The sequence below is a fragment of the Haplochromis burtoni genome, unplaced genomic scaffold (assembly GCF_018398535.1).
Source record: "Haplochromis burtoni strain Fernald_Lab_line unplaced genomic scaffold, NCSU_Asbu1 Contig_121, whole genome shotgun sequence".
NCBI classification, from domain to species: Eukaryota; Metazoa; Chordata; class Actinopteri; order Cichliformes; family Cichlidae; genus Haplochromis; species Haplochromis burtoni.
Window position 1 is genome coordinate 733829 of NW_024582482.1, and position 18299 is coordinate 752127.

The window sequence follows — 18299 nt, forward strand, 5'->3', positions numbered from 1 at the left end:
GAATGGTTCTAGTTCACATATACAAATATCAACATAAATAAATACATAGCGGCGTTCTGTTGGTCGTGGATGTGCCGCCCTCTGCTGGATGCACGTCACTAACACAACTATCAGTTCCCGGAGCTCGGTTTTTACATTCATATAGTAGGCGGGGTCAGCTCCAGTTACCAATAGGTGTGGACCTACGGCGTTACCAGGGAAACGGTTTACGAGGCTGGAAGACGCTAGGAGACGGTGGAAGGCAGCAGCAGATAGGCTAACGGGTATCATGCTAGCAGGCTAATGGGATCCACAGCGATCTTAAATTTTTAAAACAGTCGTTCACCTTAAATATTAAACGTTACGCTCTGCGGTTGATTTGCGGTTACCCTCCCCCCTCCGTCTGCCGGAGTGAGAGCAAGCATGGCAGCAGCGGTGTCCCGCTAGTTAGCAGCTTAGCACGCTATCTGGCGAGCTAATCAGAATTGTATACCAATCACAGTTTCTCCCTGAGCACCGGTCTCGGCGAGGCCGCTCGACAGTGGATGAGCTTGGGTCCAGGGATAAAACGAGGACTGCGGCTGCCGACCGGGATGGATGTGAGTTAACAGCTGGAGTACTGGGACGGTGTGGCCCAGATCTGTGGATCTCTGTGGTTTACCCCAAGAGCAGCCCCCTTCCCCTGGGACAAGGGGGACGGCAAAGCTTCACGCCGCTGCTCAGGCCCGGGCTCCGGGATGAGATGAGGCTCGGGTACCGGTTAACCAGGTGGGCTGCCCTCTCGTACAGCAGGAGGTCCGGTGGTGAGGTGAAGCCAAAAAAAATTGTCGATAAATTATGTGATGCTGTTGTGAGGACTCATTAATACTTCATTTTTATTTATTTTTTTTGCATCATTCACTCGGTTACTTAATGAATGAACTGCTCCTCAGCTGCAGCATGTAGAAGGCAGTGTTGTCTGGTTCCAGCTGCTCAGCAGGAACGTTTGAAAAAAAAAATCATGCATGTAGAATCAAACACATAAACAATTTCCCCCTGATTACACTTTGATAAATTCAGGTCTAAGCCAGTAAAATAACAGTGTGTGAAACCATCATTACTCAGATGATGGATTAGTTGAACAGAGACAGGAAAAACAGGAGCTGGAAAACTTACAGCTGAGGTGATTGGATTATGAAAATTAACTGCATCTTTTCTGATATTCAATTAAAGACCTCTGCTGTTTAATAATCTGTTTACTATCTCAGCCTGCTTGGACAAATCCAAGCTGTATGCAGACTTTTGTCAAAGACAAACTGATAAAGAAATTAACCAGCAGATGAACTGATCATGACAATAATCAGAAAATGGACCCTGGATTAAAAAAAACAACAACTCATAACTCAAATAACAAATGTAACTTATTTGATGATATGAATAATTTAGGGAAAGGGTATAATTGTTTTATTAAGACTTCAGAGACTCCACCTCACCCCAGATGTTCAGATTACAGAAAGGTGGAAGCTGAGGGTTTGTGGAAAACTGATTGTGGCTAATTGGGCTGATGGTCTCAGATCACTGCTGTTTGCAGCTGTGTGTTGTACAGTGGGACACACTGTTGTGATGCTGCAGAGCTGTTGTTGGTCTGTGTGTTGTTGTTTGAATCAGAGCCTCTGTTCTCTCTCTCTGTTTCCTTTGCAGCTCAAACTCATTGATCATGAAGCGGCTCTTTATGCAGCTTCAGCCTGCGGTTACTCTCTCGCTCATGTGATGGAGACCACGCTCTGTGCCTGACAACAAACGGCAGCTCTTTGATGCTGGATGCGCGTTCGGGATGGACGTGTGCTGTAGGAACCCGAACCGGACGGCGCCGGTCGGTGAGGACGGCCCACGGCGAGCTGACGTGCTGCTCTGCTCTCGGACCAACGGTTGGAGCTGGCCTCCGCACCCCTTTCAGCTGCTCGCCTGGCTGCTCTACATCTACTTTGCCGTCACCGGGTTTGGCATATTCGTCCCCCTGCTGCCTGCACATTGGATCCCTGCGGGCTACATCGTATCCTTCCACTGCGTGGACAGACCACCACCTCACCACTGGTAGCGAGGTGTACAGATAAACACATGTGAACTTTCTACACCAGTAGCATTTTTTTCTATGGAAAAAAAAGTGAGGTTTTCCTCAAAATATAGTAAGACGTCTTTCCTTAAAATATAGTGTTAGTTTAGTCAAAGAATAGAGCAAATTGTCTTTCAAAAGCTGACGATGCTTTTCCTCAAATTATTACAGCTTTTATCTAAATATTTCGCGTTTTTGTCTTCTAAAAATTCCAGTTTTTATTATTTTAACTGGATCGTAATTCAGGTGAGTTCTCAAATTTGTGTCCCAGATACTTTGGTTGTACAGTCGACAATCTATAATTTATTCATTCTGTCTGCTGGTTTATTTAGCACAGCCAGTGTAAAGTCTGGCAGTGTTAGGGAGCTGTTTTTGGTAGTGTCTGATGCCTATGAAAATATGAAAAATGACCCCTATTCAAAATGTAATTTCCACATTGTCTGATAGCATTGAGTTATTGTTACTGAGGGGACAGACAGTGATTTCAGGTCTTTTCTTTAGGTGAGGTGTTACAGTGTTGCTCCGGCGTGTCTGTGTTTGATTCCTGATCTCTGTGTCAGTGTACGGGCATCATGTTTGTGTGTCACCTGTTTGTCCACGTCATGGCCGTGTCCATCGATCCAGCCGACTACAATGTCAGAGCGAAGAGCGTCCGAGGCCCGGTCCCCGTGTTCGACCGCTCCAAACACGCGCACGTCATCGAGAACTGCCACTGCTACCTGTGCCAGGTCGAAGTGTGAGTAACAAACAGAGGCTTTTCAACGCATGTAACTGCCGGATACCTTCATGCCAATGATAAAAACTCTCAAGTGCTCTCTAAGCTTGTATTTTAACATTTAGCTGTTTTATGGTCATTGTTGAGTTTTGTTGATGAGTCAGCAGCAGCGGTGATAAATTTGAAAGCTCACAGCCTCTTCAGATGGGATGCTGTCGGGTTAGTTCGATGCACTAATCTCAGGGTGAGTCTCAGCGTGCTGTGGAATATTTTTTTAAAAATAGGGATGTGTACAGATCATCTTTAAATTTTGTAATTACACTTGCTGTTGAGCAATTTACCTTTTAGAGCAATACACATTATTTTCTTCTTGTTTATTGAAATGTAAAACAAGTGATTTTCACTTTTTATATAAAATGTGTTGTTTGTATGATTCTAATGTATTAATTATAGTGATTATATTGTTTGTGAAGTGGACGCTAGGGTTTGGTAAGGATATAGCTTCCAAATTCTGTCATGTTTTTTTAAGGGAATTTGCAAAAATTATATTCATGATATAAATTATATTTATGAGGATACAGACAAAAAAATTAAATGATCTGTAATCGCTTGCAGGCAGTTGCATTTTTTATGCTGGCAAAATGAAAAATATTTTTCAGTGAGTTACTGTGACCACCTAATGCAATGGGTGAATCTATTGCTACAAGGTGCAGCAGCAGCATTATAGTGCAGTAGTTTTAAAAGAGATGGTCGCTGAGCCATTTGTTTACTTTTGGGTCACACGTCACCAGCTGTTGGCTGGTTCAATTTGGAGGTATATCTCTGGTGAAACATATTTGCCACAGTTGTCCATCTCCAGCAGGAGCAGTTTTCTTGCTTATTTTTCTAGTAGTACTGTGCTTTGTTGGAGGTTGAGGTGAGCACTGAATTGTAAGTGGATGCTGACACGTGGCTCTCGCTCTCAGAGATCCCTGGGCTCATCTCGTTGTGCACTCGGAAAAATAAACACATGATCTTGCTATGATATCATGATATGACACTTTTATCTAACTTCAAAATTTAAACCGATGTTATTAGGGGCGATTCAGTATGGCACACCCTATTGGACCCAGACAGCTGCAGACGGATACTCATTTGTGTTGTAACTCCTCCAAGAGATGCAGGCATAGTTGTTGCATTTTAGCCTAAAAGGCCTTTATACCCCTTCGTGTGCAGCAATATGGCCCAGGCAGCTATTTCAGTTGATGCCTTGGTGTTGGCTGATACCTTTTAGATGAAATCAGGTTTTGTCTAAGGTCTCCAAAAAAACAAAACAAACAAAAGGAACCCCATCTGTTTTATATTTTTCTCATTAACCCCGAATGATCTGGTTAATCAAAACTACCACACTGTGGATTGCTGCCAGCAGATGGTGCTAACACTGGCTGAAACTCTTTCTGATCAAGTTTCCCCATTGGCTGTTAATAGCTGAGATTTTGTAGCTCAAATTGTCCTTTTGCTTCCTATCAAGCTAACATTGCAAATAGGTCACGGAGGTATGTTTACTTGAGCTGCTGTTGGAGTTTTTATTGGCATGTCCCTGCTGGGTGTCTCTCACAGGAGGACAGTCTCTGCAGGTTGCACAAACACACACATGCAGACACAAACTGCTTGTCAGCTGTTAGCAGCTTTGGTGTTGTTGGTAGCAACATGAACATGAACTGAAGTTTGCTTCATCTTCTGAGCTGCTTGTCACATGGTCTGGATTTGCACTGTCCAATCAGACTCCGGTGTTTTTAAGCATTTTTTTAAGCATGTTTGTTTATCAGGGGTCTCTCTGCATGCACAGAAAAGATTTGTTCCATAACTAAAGTGAAGGTGTCGTGGATTTATTTAATTTACAGCCACATACTTTGCATTTATTTATTAATGCCACAAAGTGTCACTGATCTGAAGTCGAAGTCATAAAGCTTCAGCTGAAAGAACTGAAAATGTGTCATGTTAAATTTAATTTTAAACCCATAATGGTTCCTTCCCTCCAGTCCACCGCTCCTTGTAACCTTTTTAAAGCATGCTCTGCAGTCATGAACCCTTTGAGATGTTACCTAACATATTGCAAGTGTCCATCTCCGTTAGATCAGAGCTCATATGGTCTTTAACCTGCCAGGCTGCTTGCATAAAGTCAGTGTAATGTTCAGGACATTTTATGTCCTGAACATCACAAAAATCGATTTTCCGATGAAAATCGATTTTAGCTTAAATAAAGCGATATCGATTCATTAAAATCCTGAATCTATTTTTAAAAATGTAGGTTAAACCTCACAAAACTATTTCAGCAACCACCAAACAGCTAAAACAGTAAATGAGAGCAGGTAAACGGATTCTGCAAAAAGACGTAAACACAAAGCGTGGACCTGATGCATCAGAATCAGTGAGCTGTGGGCTTTCTCACCAGACGGCACGTACGCGGTCGGACACATCGTCGGGGCTGAAAACTGTCACCTCACACATTCTGATGCGTCAGGTCCGCGCGTTGTTTACTGTTTTTTTTGGCGCTAGATTCTGATGCTGCAGGTTTCATCTCTCTCCAACCAAAACTGACTGAACCAGCAGCAAAAGAAGATCCAAACTAAGCTTCACATTACGCTTCAGATAAGCATCGTCATGAATTCTGTCTTACTTTTGCGGTTTTGCTTCCACCACAATAAATTCACACTTCCTGCACAGCTCTTTCTCTCTCTCTCAGTGTACTTTAAGAACAGTTTCCCATCTAAAACTCACAATTTTCTGCATTATTTGCTTGCTTATTACCCACCAGTTTACCATTGTGCACAGCGCTGTCGGCCGCTGTTTTTTTTTTTAAAAAGACCTCTGAAAGAAAAACTCATTTCTGCTGTTCAATTCTGAAGAAATGTAAACTTTTCAAAATGTTCTACTGCAGAATATTTTTAAGGTTATCTGCTATAAAAAGCCAGGCCAGGAAAATCTCCTTCATGTTTTTTGTTTTATCCTCAGTTACTTTGACACAAAGACATCTGCTGTGATGCTCACACCTCTGATGAAGTCTCAGAAGTGTCAGTACTGATAAATAATCAGAATTATAATATTTCTGACTGTTTGAGGCAAAATTTCCCTGATTTGAATCAAAATCGTGGATCAAATCGAACCTTGTCAATCAGAATCGAATTGATTCTAGAAATCGATACCGGGCCCTATTGTGCACACTTAAATCTAACAATATTTCTGTTACTTAGAATTTGAATCTACACAAAGACTCTGAAAGGGTCTTTGTGTAGATTCACTATAAAAACATTTGATTTTTTTTCAGACTGTTGATCTAAAGAAACAGTTCAGGCAGTCTGGTGACCCTCCAGACTCTGCCTGTTTAGATGTAAGAAATGCCGAGAGGAATTAGCTGTTTCACAGTATGCTCACACAAATGAGGTGCACATGTTTCGGTTTGGCCCTGCGACAGACTGGCGACCTGTCCAGGGTGTACCCCGCCTCTCGCCCTATGACAGCTGGGATAGGCTCCAGCGCCCCCCGCGACCCTGAAAAAGGATAAACGGAAGCGAATGGATGGATGGATGGATGTTTCGGTTTAGCGTGAGCTGATTGTCATCTTTGATATGAATCAGAACTGATCTTCAGAGAAACAACAGTTTGGGACTTGCTTCCAGTTGTCTGTACATCTGCACTGCAGACAAGAGCTCTTCACCACTGAATTCTGCTGATTTTAAGTCTCCATTTAAATATTTTACTGGCTTCATTAATTGCAGTGTTGCATAGTCCTCAGCAGCTGAATGCAGCTCAGTTCCTGAGTAAATAATAGAGCTGCTCATTGAAGCCAGGAGGTGATGAGCTGAGCTGAACTGCAGTGACAACCTCTGAGGAAAAAAAAAAAATGGGTCAGTGGGCTGGTCTCAGGAGGCCTCAGAGAACTGGGTCACAGGGGCTCTTACAGACCGTAAACCCCCTCTCAAACCTGGATCTGATCTGACATTGCTTTGCGCAGCACTCCCATTTCAGAATAAACATTGGGACCGGATATGAATACCCACAATCCTCTGGATCTGCTCCAGAGAAGGAGCTACACATTGACTCAGAATCTGAAAACTAATTTTAAAGGTGGTTTATTATGCTTGTTGTGCTGCTCCATGAGTAGCTTTGCATGACTCCCAGTTAAAAATGATGTCATTTATCTTTGCAGTTCATCCCCTGTCTGAAACGAGCTTTTTGAGCTTTTTTTTTTTTTTTTAGCTCTTTTCAGTTTTCTATTTTTCTTCTGATTGGTTGCCCCTCAGAAGTTTGTGCAGCTGGTGGGCGGGGCTTCTCACACAAGTAGAAAAAAGACTTTTATCTCATGTGCACTGACCTCATTATTCCTCAGTTTTATTTGCATATACGGCCTATTTACAACGCCAGGATGTGAACTCTGGGATTGGCTGTTTAAATAACAGTTATGTACCATTTTGTGTATTAAGAACCTGAATTGTGTTGGAAGTAAAAAGTTCTCATTCACACATTAAACATCCACACACATTAAAACAAACTTGACTGGTACTGTTTTACCAAAGCAGTAAAGTCATCAAACGTGAATGTGTTTCAGTTAGATTTGTATCACAATGCGTGCTGTACATTCTGTATAGTAGTGCTAGTACTAGGCTGCACTTCGTTGTAAACACAGATATATGTATGTGGTTGTTTCAGGGGACCGAAGTCGAAACATTGTAGCGCCTGTAACAAGTGTGTGGCGAACTTCGACCATCACTGCCGGTGGCTCAACAACTGTGTGGGCAGCAGGAACTATAAGTGAGTACTGGTTTATTTTTCTGTGGAGTCAAACAATGAAGGATGCTGTCACCTGACACTGGTTCACTCCCAGTAAGACAGCTGTCTCTGACAGGGAAGTGAGGCTGTTATACAGCTCTGTGCAAAGCACTGAATCTCCTTTAAGAAAAGGAGATTCTGTTGCACCTGTACGTGCACATCTGAGTCTTTCCAACATTAAAAGTCTTTAAAACAGGAAAGTCACGACCGCAACACAGACAAACTAACAGAACGAGGCAGCTGCCATATGATGGGAGTGATGAATCAGAGGAGGATGCGTCGTGTCTGATGTGACTCAGTGAGGAGTCGGTGTCTGTCATTGTTTTTATAATTCTGTGCTTCTGCCTGTAATGATGAAAGTGTCATTAACTGAAAACAGAGTTAGAAGCATTTCCAAAAGTCTCTTCTAAAATACTGGAGCAACATAGACATGGGCTGCAAAGATAGCAAATGTTATGTATTTTAAATATTTTAATCAATGTTTTTGAAATATATATTTTGTACATTCATGCCCATTAGGCGTGTGTGCTGAGCAGTGCTGTGTGTCCTGCAGGTTGTTCCTCCACAGTGTGATCTCAGCTCTTTTGGGAGTTTGTCTCATTCTTGTTGTTGCCTCCTACGTCTTCATCGAGTTCTTTCTGGACCCCACTAAACTCCGCACCGACAAACACTTTCTGGGTAAGATTTGACCTCTGACCTTGTAAAAAAGCTGTGAGTCTATAGTGTTTATTAAAAATTTTAAAAGAAATCTCAGTTAGGGTGTTCAGAAATCAAGAAGCGGAAGCTGAGGATCACAATGGGAAAGAAAGGTGATTAAAGTGACTGAATGCAGCATGGTTGTTTGTGTCAGGTGGGCTGGTCTGAGTAGTTTGTTTCCTACACAAACCATCTGTGGGTTTACAGAGATGGGTTGAGAAAGAGAGAAGAGAAGAGAAAGTATTCAGTGAGCAGCAGCTCTCAAGGGGAAAATACCAGAGGTGAGAGGAGAATGGCCTGGCTGCTTTAAGCGGATAGGAGGGTCAGAGTAACGCAGAAAATCACTTGTAACAACCAAGGTATGCAAAAGAACATGTCTGAATGCACAACATGTCAAACTTTCAAGTAGATGGGCTACAGCAGCAGAATGCCACACTGGGTGCCACTGTTCAAGAGAAACTGAGGCTCCTGCAGGCTGAACAGAATTAGACCAGAGAAGATTGGAAAACTTTTGCCTGGTCTGATGAGTCTCAGATGGTAGCGTCAGAATGTGGAGTGAAAAGCACGGCGTCATCCTGCCTCATATCAACGTTTCGGGAAGTTGGTGGTATTATGGTGTGGGGGATATTATCTTGGCACACTTTGGGCCCCTTAGTACCAGCTCAGGATCAGTTAAACCCCACAGCCTACCTGAGTGTTGTTGCTGACCATGCCCATTCCTTTGTCAAGAAGCACAGGTGAGTGATACTCTGAATTTAGCAGCTTCACAGTGAATGGAGTAACCTGCAAACTGAACTGAACTGTGTGCAGTCTTAGCTGCAGGATGAGAAAGCATGCCCCCTCCTCTCAGTGTTATCTGCAGGCGGAGAGTCCACATCCACAGCAGAGGGAGGAAGATCAGGAGAGTGAGATGACTGATGTCTTTGTCCTTCAGTCTCGTGTTTTCATGTGAAGAAGATTATTTAGTTTGTCGACAGCTTATAGTTGTTTCAGTGAGTTTAGGGTGATTTTTGCTGTTCAAAAGGTCACTGTTGTCTCTCTATAAATGACTTTTTATTATGTTTCATCGTGAACCTGAAATTTTGTTAAACTAAAAAAGGAGGAATATTAGAAAGATCATTCTGACGCCCCCAGCCAGCTCACAGATACAACGACAACAAATTTTAAAGCTAAAAAAACTCAAAGTTATACCTGATGTGCTTGGATTTTCCTGATATATTGGGGTTTGGTTATTCAGCCATTAAATGAAGAAATGCTGTTTTCACAGTTGGCTCTTCTTGTGTCCCGCAGTGAGGAATGAGACAGGTGTGTGGTTCGTCTTCCTGCCCGTCGCGCCTCTCCGGTCAGCTGCACCGGTGATTCCCGTCCTGGCTGCCATCACAATCGCTCTGGGTCTTCTGTCCTGCGTGTTGCTCTGCCACTTGCTTTGTTTCCACATCTACCTGAGTAAGAAATAACACACCTGCCTGTCTGTCCACGTGTCAAATCTTTGACAAGAGGAAGCTTTTCTTTATTTTCTGCCCAGCAGTTAATGTTGTAATGTCTGATGTTCATAATAAATATTTTCAAAATTCAAAACGTATGTAAAAATGATCCCAGTGAAGCTCAGCCTCAGACTTATTCTATAACATACCGATTTTAGTACATCACAGATTTAAGTTTCTGTGGTGATCTGCTGCAGGTACAGCATGCTTATGAAATGCAGGCAGTGCAGTTCACAGGCAACACGTTACGTTAGTCTGTAGAATGGCTTCTGTATTTATGACAGTGGGGCAAAAAAAAGGTCCCTTCAAAACAGCATTTTCTTTCAAAGTAACTAATAGGTTTTCCTGTTTCAGAATCCATTTGTTGTCTTTAGGTTTTATAAAGAGATAACAATCCACAAAACTGTGAGTTTGCATCAGTTTTACTAGTTTTACTACTATTTTTATTTTGTAAACAATCAGATATTTACGTGAGCATTTTACTAAGGTTTTGAGGGGTAGCACTGGGGGGCCATCAGCATTTGTATTGCTTTAATAATTCCTTTTCTTCAGATTGGACCTGATGTGCTGCTCAGTGGGAATTGAGCATAAAATCCACAGTCTGCCTTCTTTGTAAAGATTTATTGCAGAGTTCATTTATTTAAAAGCAATATGAGGCTTCAGCAGTCTGAGTCAGACACATCACTCGCCTGCAGCTCGATAAAACCAAGAGAGAAAATTCAGTTAAAAAAATATTCTCTTTAATAACTTCACTCACATTCAGGTGATGCTGCCAGCATATCGTACGTTTGGATATTTATTTGTTTATTTAGCAGCATGAAGGAGCTATAAAGAGCTTTTCCTTCCTCGTCTTGTCTACGCTCTCACAGAGGTTATTAAATCTTTGTTTCTGACCTCATGGTAATGCTGCAAGACCCCGTCAGTGTTTCAGAACAAATCCTGTGGGTGTGTGTTTTGTGTTATGTGTGTGTTTTTAACTGGTCCTCTGAGGACATTTAGTCCACTTCCTCTTTCTCTTCACAAAGACAGACCTTTAAAGGCCATGTCGGGGTTCAAGGGTCTGGGGAAATGTATGTTTACGTATGTGTGTTTCAGTGTGGAACAGGCTCAGTACGTACGAGTACATAGTGAGGCAGCGCCACCGTGTGGACAACAGAGACTTGAGGAAACCGGGATCTGTGAAAGAGACGGCAGCTCCTTCAGTCCTCAAGGTGACTGACTGGCAGGCGAATAAGCTCTGTTAATAAAGGGAGAAAGAGTCTGGTTTGGGTGGGGTTGAGTTCAGGCTCTGAGTCTTTGTCCTCTGCTGTCCCCTCATCAGGATGTGAACTACTCAGGGACTCTGGGTTACACCAACCCTCAGCTGGACGTGCAGGAACCTACTGCTGTGGCCGTGCGAGGAGAGGCAGAGTAAGTCTCTCAGCTCCTCCTGTTCTGGTTCAGATGGCCGGGTCCTACTTAAAGCCGGCGCGTGTGATTGGCTGAGTTGAACTGACCGGGTCCCGACACGTCTCAGTAAACAGCTGGCAACAGTTATTTCACCACACGAGGAGGCCGGACCTCGTCGCCATGGACACGGTTTTCTTTGCAGAAAACAAAGTGCAACATGAAATTCTTTGGCTTCAACTTTCAGGAAGCAAACAAAGTGTGGATTGTGTGTGTGTGTGAGCTAAAGGGAGGAGGCTTTTTGTGTGTGTGTGTGTGTGTGTGTGTGTGACAGAAAGGCTTGGTAAATAATCCCACTCACTTTAACACTTGCTCTGAATCCTGTCTATCTGAGACGTAGGAAACCTTTTTTATAGTGGAGCAGGAACAGTCAGAGAACAACGTGGAGGGCACAAAATAAAACGCTGACAAACAGGGAAACTAGTTTAGATACTTAATCACACGTAGAATCTGTCGTTGTCCAGTTAAATTGTTCTAGTTCCAGTGTGTCAGGTCATTACAGAAGCACAGCGTTAGTATGATCTGTGAGCGACCGACAGGTAGATTATTTACCTGCACTGACAGGGTTCATTGATCGACGGTGAGACGCTGGAGTGCTGACCCTGAGCCACATGCCTCTCCACAACAGCTGTAATAACCTTTTTCTTTTTTCTGAGTATGTGTCTTCTTTACCTGAGATTTCTCCCAGTGAAGGAGACGAGTGTGCTACTTTTTATTGACATTATTACCTCTTTTACACCAACATGGTGCCAATGCAGATCTAGCTCCGTGTTATTGGTTCCAACTTTGTGCTCCACAGCTTTGTTGTACCAAGCTGGTGTCAGCTTTTTAACATCAGCGCCAGGCCTTTATTTATTTATTTATTTATTTATTTATTTGGTGGAAATCTGAGGAACTGGCTCTAGATCGGGCACCAACACTGTGCTGGTGGAGAAGGAGGTCTCTGTATTAAGGGGTGATCTCTAGTGTTCACAGAACTTTGTGTATGTGTTTCTATTCTATAGTCATTAAAGGTAAAGTGAAATATTTAAGCCCTTTTGCTGTTGATGATTATGGCTTATAGCTCATCAAATCCAGTGTCTCAAATTATTAGAATATTTCCTACGATTTGCACAGTATCCAGGTACTTTTTTTTTAGGTGCACTAGTACAGCCTGTAGTACGCAATCAGATAATCATGCATTGTGTGTGTGTTTGTGTGTACCAGGTTCCTTGCTAATGGTAGAGTGAGGACTATGTCCAGTCCTGTCATGGAGGAAGAAGCTCCGCCCACTGTCTCTTCAGAGATGAAAGCCATAGCGGCACACACACATCGACACACACAGGTAAAAGCCCACAAACCACACACCCGATAACAGGTTCAGTGTGATGTTGCACAGACTGTGGAGGTCTGACGGATCAGGAGAAACTTTGGATAAATTTGTGTATATTTGAAGCGAATATGCGAAAACAGCAGTGAGGGAGACCGCACTTAAAAACCTGCTTTGTATTTTTATTCTTCTGCAGAAGAAAAAGAAGAAGAAGGTACGTAAAGTCCCAGCAGAGGTGACCAGAGAGCGCTGCCCAGCCACAGCCCCGCCTCCCGGTATGGCCTCACCTGTCTGTACATATGAAGGCACTTTTGAACACACCGTGTTCTCTAACCTGAACCTAAAGGCTGTCAAAGTTCCGCTGCTCTGTAGCAAGCGTCTGCTCTGCTTTCCACTTAAACGACCTCCTCTTTGAAATTTACTGGTGTTAACCTTGCGGTCCTGTGGTGCGTTCACACACAGAAGTGAAAGTCTGACAGCAGAAGCTGCGATGTTAGAAAACGGGGCTGACACAAATGTCATGAAACAAAGCCTTGGGCAAATAAAGGTGCTTCAGTTGACCTTACAGCGGAGGGCAGTTTCAGTCAGTTCAGTTAGCATAGCACACGATTAATCAGCAAAAATAAATATTTTCCTAATGTTGTTTTTGGAAACTAAAATAAGAGAAAATTGTTTACAATTACAGATCCGAAATCTGACATTAAAGAACAAATCCATTCACAGAATTTGTTTGGAGAGGTCAAACTTATTGGCACCAGCTGATTAAACACAGAAACAAAGTGAAAACAAGTGAAGGCTTAAAAAAAAGAATAGAAAAGAAAGTTACTGAAAAGCTGTTGGGATGAAAGAGCTAAACTAATCAAAAGACAGAGTTTGCAACATTTTGAGTTTGGTCATATCCAGGCTGCTTAATTTAATTTGATTTTCCTCTGAAACTGTTCAAAACCAGGAACACTCAAAGCTTCTGTCCGTCTGCCCGTCCCGTGTTCACACAGCAGATCCTGTCACCTTAAGTCAGGGTGGAAGAGCAGCTCGACAACGTAAAAAAGCAAAACAAACTGTTAGATTTGAGGTGGGAGCACTGATTGACCTAAACCTGAACCCTTCCACCTGTTTTTTTTCTCCCTTACTTCCACATGTGCAGCTGTGCACACTGATGTTTCAGCTGCACATGTGACCTGCCTCGGGTCACTGAGTGCAGACAGTCCTCAGGTAGCTCCCGTCTAAACTTTGAACTCCTTTAACAAAACATGTACCTGTTCTCAGGATCCCAGCTGTCATTTATTAATTTTAGAGTCACACCAACAAAGCTTTTACTCTTCTCACAAGCATCTTGTTCAGACCTGTAGTGATGTTGGAGCAAGTCCAAACGTGGTGTAGATTTGTGGTGCTGCTGTTTTGGTTATTTCACTTCTCACATTTGCTGGAAAAACCTGGAAAAATTGGGGGGGAATAGATAACCATAAACAGATGCTATCTGCTGGACAGCTAAAATGTTGCTCGCTGTATTAAATCAGAATAACAGACAGAAATACCCTATGTTTGTTTTCTCTCCTTATTTTGGATGATGAATCATTGTATTGTAGCTGCTTCCCAAACATGCATTCATTCCAAGAGCAGCAAGACTCCTAATGACTCGTAATAGGGTGATCATTTTAATTTAATGTATTAAAGAGAATGGTTGGGTGGGATGAATGGGCACATATGCTAAAAATATAGCTCGATTGGCAAGCTATTGGTGGCAATTCTGACCATCGTTAATAGCCGAGATCTTCTTCCATTCACACAGCCTTAACCTCGAGGGTCCCCAACTCTCCAGTCAGGAAAACATTCAGGTGTTTTCCTTCAGGTTAGAATCAGAGTCTCAAGTGGCATTCAGTCAGGACATGCAATGACTCTGAGCTGTGGGATTTGAGCAACTGATATCAGGTAGCGTGGGAATGTGTATTTTTCTGTTCCTGGATCACAGAGCTGCTCCTGCACAGAATAAAGCCTTTACAAATATGAAACAATTGCATCGATGTCTGGCAGAAAGCCTGAAATATGTCCTTAAATGTTCTAAAAAATGATGACATTAATAATTTCCTCTTTCTTTCCTAAGAAAGTAAATTGTTTCTGACTCTGTCTCTTTCTCTCTAGCAGAGCCCAGCAATGTGTCCACTGTGTCCTTGGGTCAGCGGCTTCCTTTCCCAGCATTCCCCCTGAGGGCCACGCTGCCCCCCTTGGCCCCCACTTCAGGCCCCGTCCAGGCTGCCGCCCCTCCCGCCGAGTACCACTCAGATTCTGCTGAGTCTCTGGAGGAGATCCCGGTGGCGTTGGCCAAACTGGGCTCTTCGGCCTCTGCTGCTACAGCAGACACGTCTTCACACAGGCCTGTCCCGGCATTCCCTCTGCCCTCACCACAGCCCAGGACTAAAAGGAAGGGCGCCTCCTCCCGCGCTAAGAACGCGGCGGAGCTGAGGTTCGAGATGGCCACCACGCACCTTCCCTCAGTGTTCGTTAGCCGGGCGAGCGGAGAGGCCACTGAGCCCCTAGAGGAAGTCCTCAGCCTGGGCAGGAGGAAGACTGGACTGAGGCCCAGACCCGGGTCCAGACCAGCGTCCCGGGCATCGCTGGGCTCAGGCGCTCCCTCTTGGATGGAGCAGTAATAAAGCAGACTGCTACTCTTTATCTTTTTACAATCACTTACTGGCACAGCTATTTTACTTTTATTCTGAAGGGTTTATATTGCTCTATTTATTGATTTACTTTAATTTTGAACGCCAAAGCTGACTTCCTGTTTAGGTCTCGGTAAATGAAGTGTTTGTGGATGTTTGTGTGTCTGTTCCTGTGGAGACTTTATGGACACCTCCCAATTGTTTTTTACTGTTTCCTGTCAATCGGTCCTCTGCTACTTAACCTGGTCTCCATGGTAACTGTGGGCCACAGAGACACCAGGTGCTTAAGAGTTTAAATTTGAACCCCAAAAAGGCCAATAATGAGTCAATGAAGTCATCAGTAACTAATCCGATAAGTACCACTAAGCTAGAAAATGAAGCTCAAAGCTTCAGCAATTACATCTTATTTTATTTATCTTATGTGAAATCTGTAATTTGGAGTTTCTGACACTCGTCATTTTTCAGCCAATCACAAATGCTTTAAACGTCTGCCGGTTGTGTAGCTTCCACCCGCTGCTACACTGCAAACTGCGACACCAGGTTGAATCCTATTAAAGGAGCACTTCAGCATTTAGTTCATTCCAGATATCGAACATCTGAATTGGTGATCTTTAGTTTTCTTAACTGGAAGCTAACAGGCTGTTGCTGCGTAGGTAGTGTGCAGCGTGGGCGTGGGATCAGAGAAAATGTCACCACGTAGCTCTTTCAGCCGTCACGTGTGAATGAAGCAGCATAAAGACATGAAAGCTTAGAACGGCTCTTTCTTAACAGGAATCAAGTTTTTCAGTAAATGTTGAACCGCTCCTTTAAATGTTTCATTTTTTCCGACTCCTCCTGAAGTCTGTGTGCAGCTGGACATGCTGAGGATGCTTCACCTGTCAGCTGATTTAACAATAAAGAATGAAAGCTGGTGCATTTGTTACACGTTTATATCCAGATGCTGGTCCGGAGATTTAATTCTTCTTCGTTTGCTGCACTTTCAGCTGTGCCTGCTTGTTCATTCCTGAAGAGTCATGACAGCAACTGGGTTTTCAGATCAGAGCCACAGTAATTAGTTGATTAAGAAGCCTAAAATCAATCAATTAATTCATAAAAATCTTCTGTAGCCTCATCAACACACATGACTACGATAAAGCATTAAGCTACAAATTTTGGTTTTGTATATGTAAATGAGTACTCCATCCACATAAAAAGAAGAAATTAAATGCAAATGAAGATTTAAGCTTGTATCCTGCTAGTGAAGCACTCAGAGTATAGAAACATGTATATAAAAGATGGGCACACACCATGACGTCACTCTGTTCTGTGAACCTTTTTCTCACTGTTTTAAGCTTTGATTTGAGCATTTTTGTGATTGCTGTCTTTTTTATTTGGAGTCACAAGTGACCAAAATTGTTAAATAAATTTGAAATAACATGTAATTTCAAACTTACTGCTGTGTTTCCATCCTTTCTCTTAGCTACTAATCCAGTTCAGGGTTGTGGGCATGCTGGAGCCTGTGCCAGCAGCTATGGGGTAAGAAGCAGGGGTAGAGCCTAGATTGGTCTTATCAAAGGTGTTTTATTAGAAATAAGTTAATGTAAATCATTCCCTTTATTTGCAATAAAAGGTCACAAGAAATGACTAAAGAAACAGCCCAGGGAAGTAGTGCAGAGGAAGACGGAGAAAGCGATGGTGTGAAAACATCAAGAAGTGAACATGGAAAACTTTTCCAGATAGTGGATTGGTATCCTGCTCGTGTGCTCAGTGCTTCTATAACTCCACGGGGAATTAAAGGATCAAGACATGACAGGATGGGAATTTAAATGACCTCGTGTAGCCCAGTTGCAGATCCTTCACAACCTTCCAGGCAACTCTGGCCCACAATTTGGAAATCATTAATTTAGGTAAAAGAAATGCTGCTTTTCTTTCTCATACAGTTTGTGGATTAAATATTTTCTGGGTTTGGACTGTCGGTTGTACAAAAAAGCCCATTTATAATGAATCAGAGCTCTGGGGAGCTGTGCTGAACATTTGTGCCATTTTCTGATGTTTAATAGTCCGAATGATTCATTGTTAGGAAAGTAATTGTAAGTTGCACTGTTTTGTTTTTCACTCTAATGGTCCCATTATGAGTCCCGAGGGTCAGCCTTCATGCTGCAGCTGTTTGTGTTTCCAAAATCAGAGCTGCTCAGCAAGAGGCAAAAGAGCTGAAGGTCACAGGAACACACACACACACAGTGGTTACACACAACACAGGGATGATTTAGACGTTAACTTAATGAATCATATTTATCACCACGTATCTGCCAAAGCTTTTATTTTGACAGGCTGATAATGTGTGCGTGTGTGTTGTTGCATGTCATCATCCCTTCACGATGTGAGGAGGAGTTGCCTGGGCAACCGGTCAAGACAACATCATAACAACGTCAATCAAAGAGGAGTGGCAATGAGAAGTATGTGACACACACACACACACACACTCATTGCTGTGTGTTCCTGTGGTGACACCCGAGAGCGGTCACTGAACACACACACACTGATGTTTGTGAGTCTCTGTCAGCAGCCGCATTAACACGCTGCCGCCTCAAACGTCAAATATTGTCATGTTTTTGCAGTCAGCTGTCCTCCAGTTATTCCTCCACCTGCTCCCTTTAGGAGCTGCAACACTACCAGAAAAAACACCATAAGCAGCTTTTTTTACAGTACGCGTGGAAATCAAAGAATGACACGACTCTGCCCGTGAAAAGCAAAAACCTTATCTGATTTTAGTTTGCCCGATCTCCCTCTAAGGTCATCCTCTCACACATCTCTGGACAGCTTCCAGCATCTGTAGTATTTTTAGATGCTTCCCTGGAAGTCCTGAGTGAAAGTGGTCAGCAGAGGTCTTCCATGGAGTGATCAAAAAATAGCAGATGTGCTGAAAGTGGTCCAGAGATGGAGCTTAAAAATGGAGATCAGGACATTTGAGTCAAAGTTAGAGACCTTTGATTGTAGCTTGTATGCTTAAGTAAATAGATAAATAAACAGATGTGATTATAGGTGTATAATTGCATATGTTTGTTATATTCATATCAGTGTGTACAAGTAAGGCGAATATTGATATTATTCATTAGAAAGGAAGGATAAGATC

At 42.9% G+C, this 18299-nt stretch overlaps 1 protein-coding gene across 3 annotated transcripts; it reads left to right on the forward strand.

Moving 5' to 3' along the window:
- Positions 1 to 118: 118 nt before the first annotated feature.
- Positions 119 to 16615, forward strand: zdhhc1 (zinc finger DHHC-type containing 1). Of its 3 annotated transcripts, none has more exons than XM_005929202.3 (11): positions 119 to 787; positions 1660 to 2011; positions 2632 to 2807; positions 7476 to 7577; positions 8149 to 8273; positions 9582 to 9737; positions 10871 to 10986; positions 11097 to 11185; positions 12428 to 12545; positions 12727 to 12805; positions 14670 to 16615. In XM_005929202.3, exons 2-11 carry the CDS (start codon positions 1793 to 1795, stop codon positions 15176 to 15178), a joined length of 1689 nt encoding a protein of 562 aa, XP_005929264.1. In that variant the 5' UTR covers positions 119 to 787; positions 1660 to 1792; the 3' UTR covers positions 15179 to 16615. The 3 variants fall into 3 exon arrangements, with proteins under 3 accessions (XP_005929264.1, XP_005929263.1, XP_005929265.1); XM_005929201.3 differs by having other exon boundaries at positions 119 to 747; XM_005929203.3 differs by having other exon boundaries at positions 121 to 747; positions 14673 to 16615.
- The last annotated feature ends 1684 nt before the right edge of the window (positions 16616 to 18299 follow it).

Excerpts from the sequence above, each read along its gene's own strand:
- zdhhc1 (XM_005929202.3), top strand. The coding sequence starts at position 1,793 with ATGGACGTGTGCTGTAGGAACCCGAACCGGACGGCGCCGGTCGGTGAG. Across the intron at positions 2,012-2,631 it reads GGATCCCTGCGGGCTACATC|TGTACGGGCATCATGTTTGT; the intron begins GTATCCTTCCAC and ends TCTCTGTGTCAG. Across the intron at positions 12,806-14,669 it reads AGCCACAGCCCCGCCTCCCG|CAGAGCCCAGCAATGTGTCC; the intron begins GTATGGCCTCAC and ends CTTTCTCTCTAG.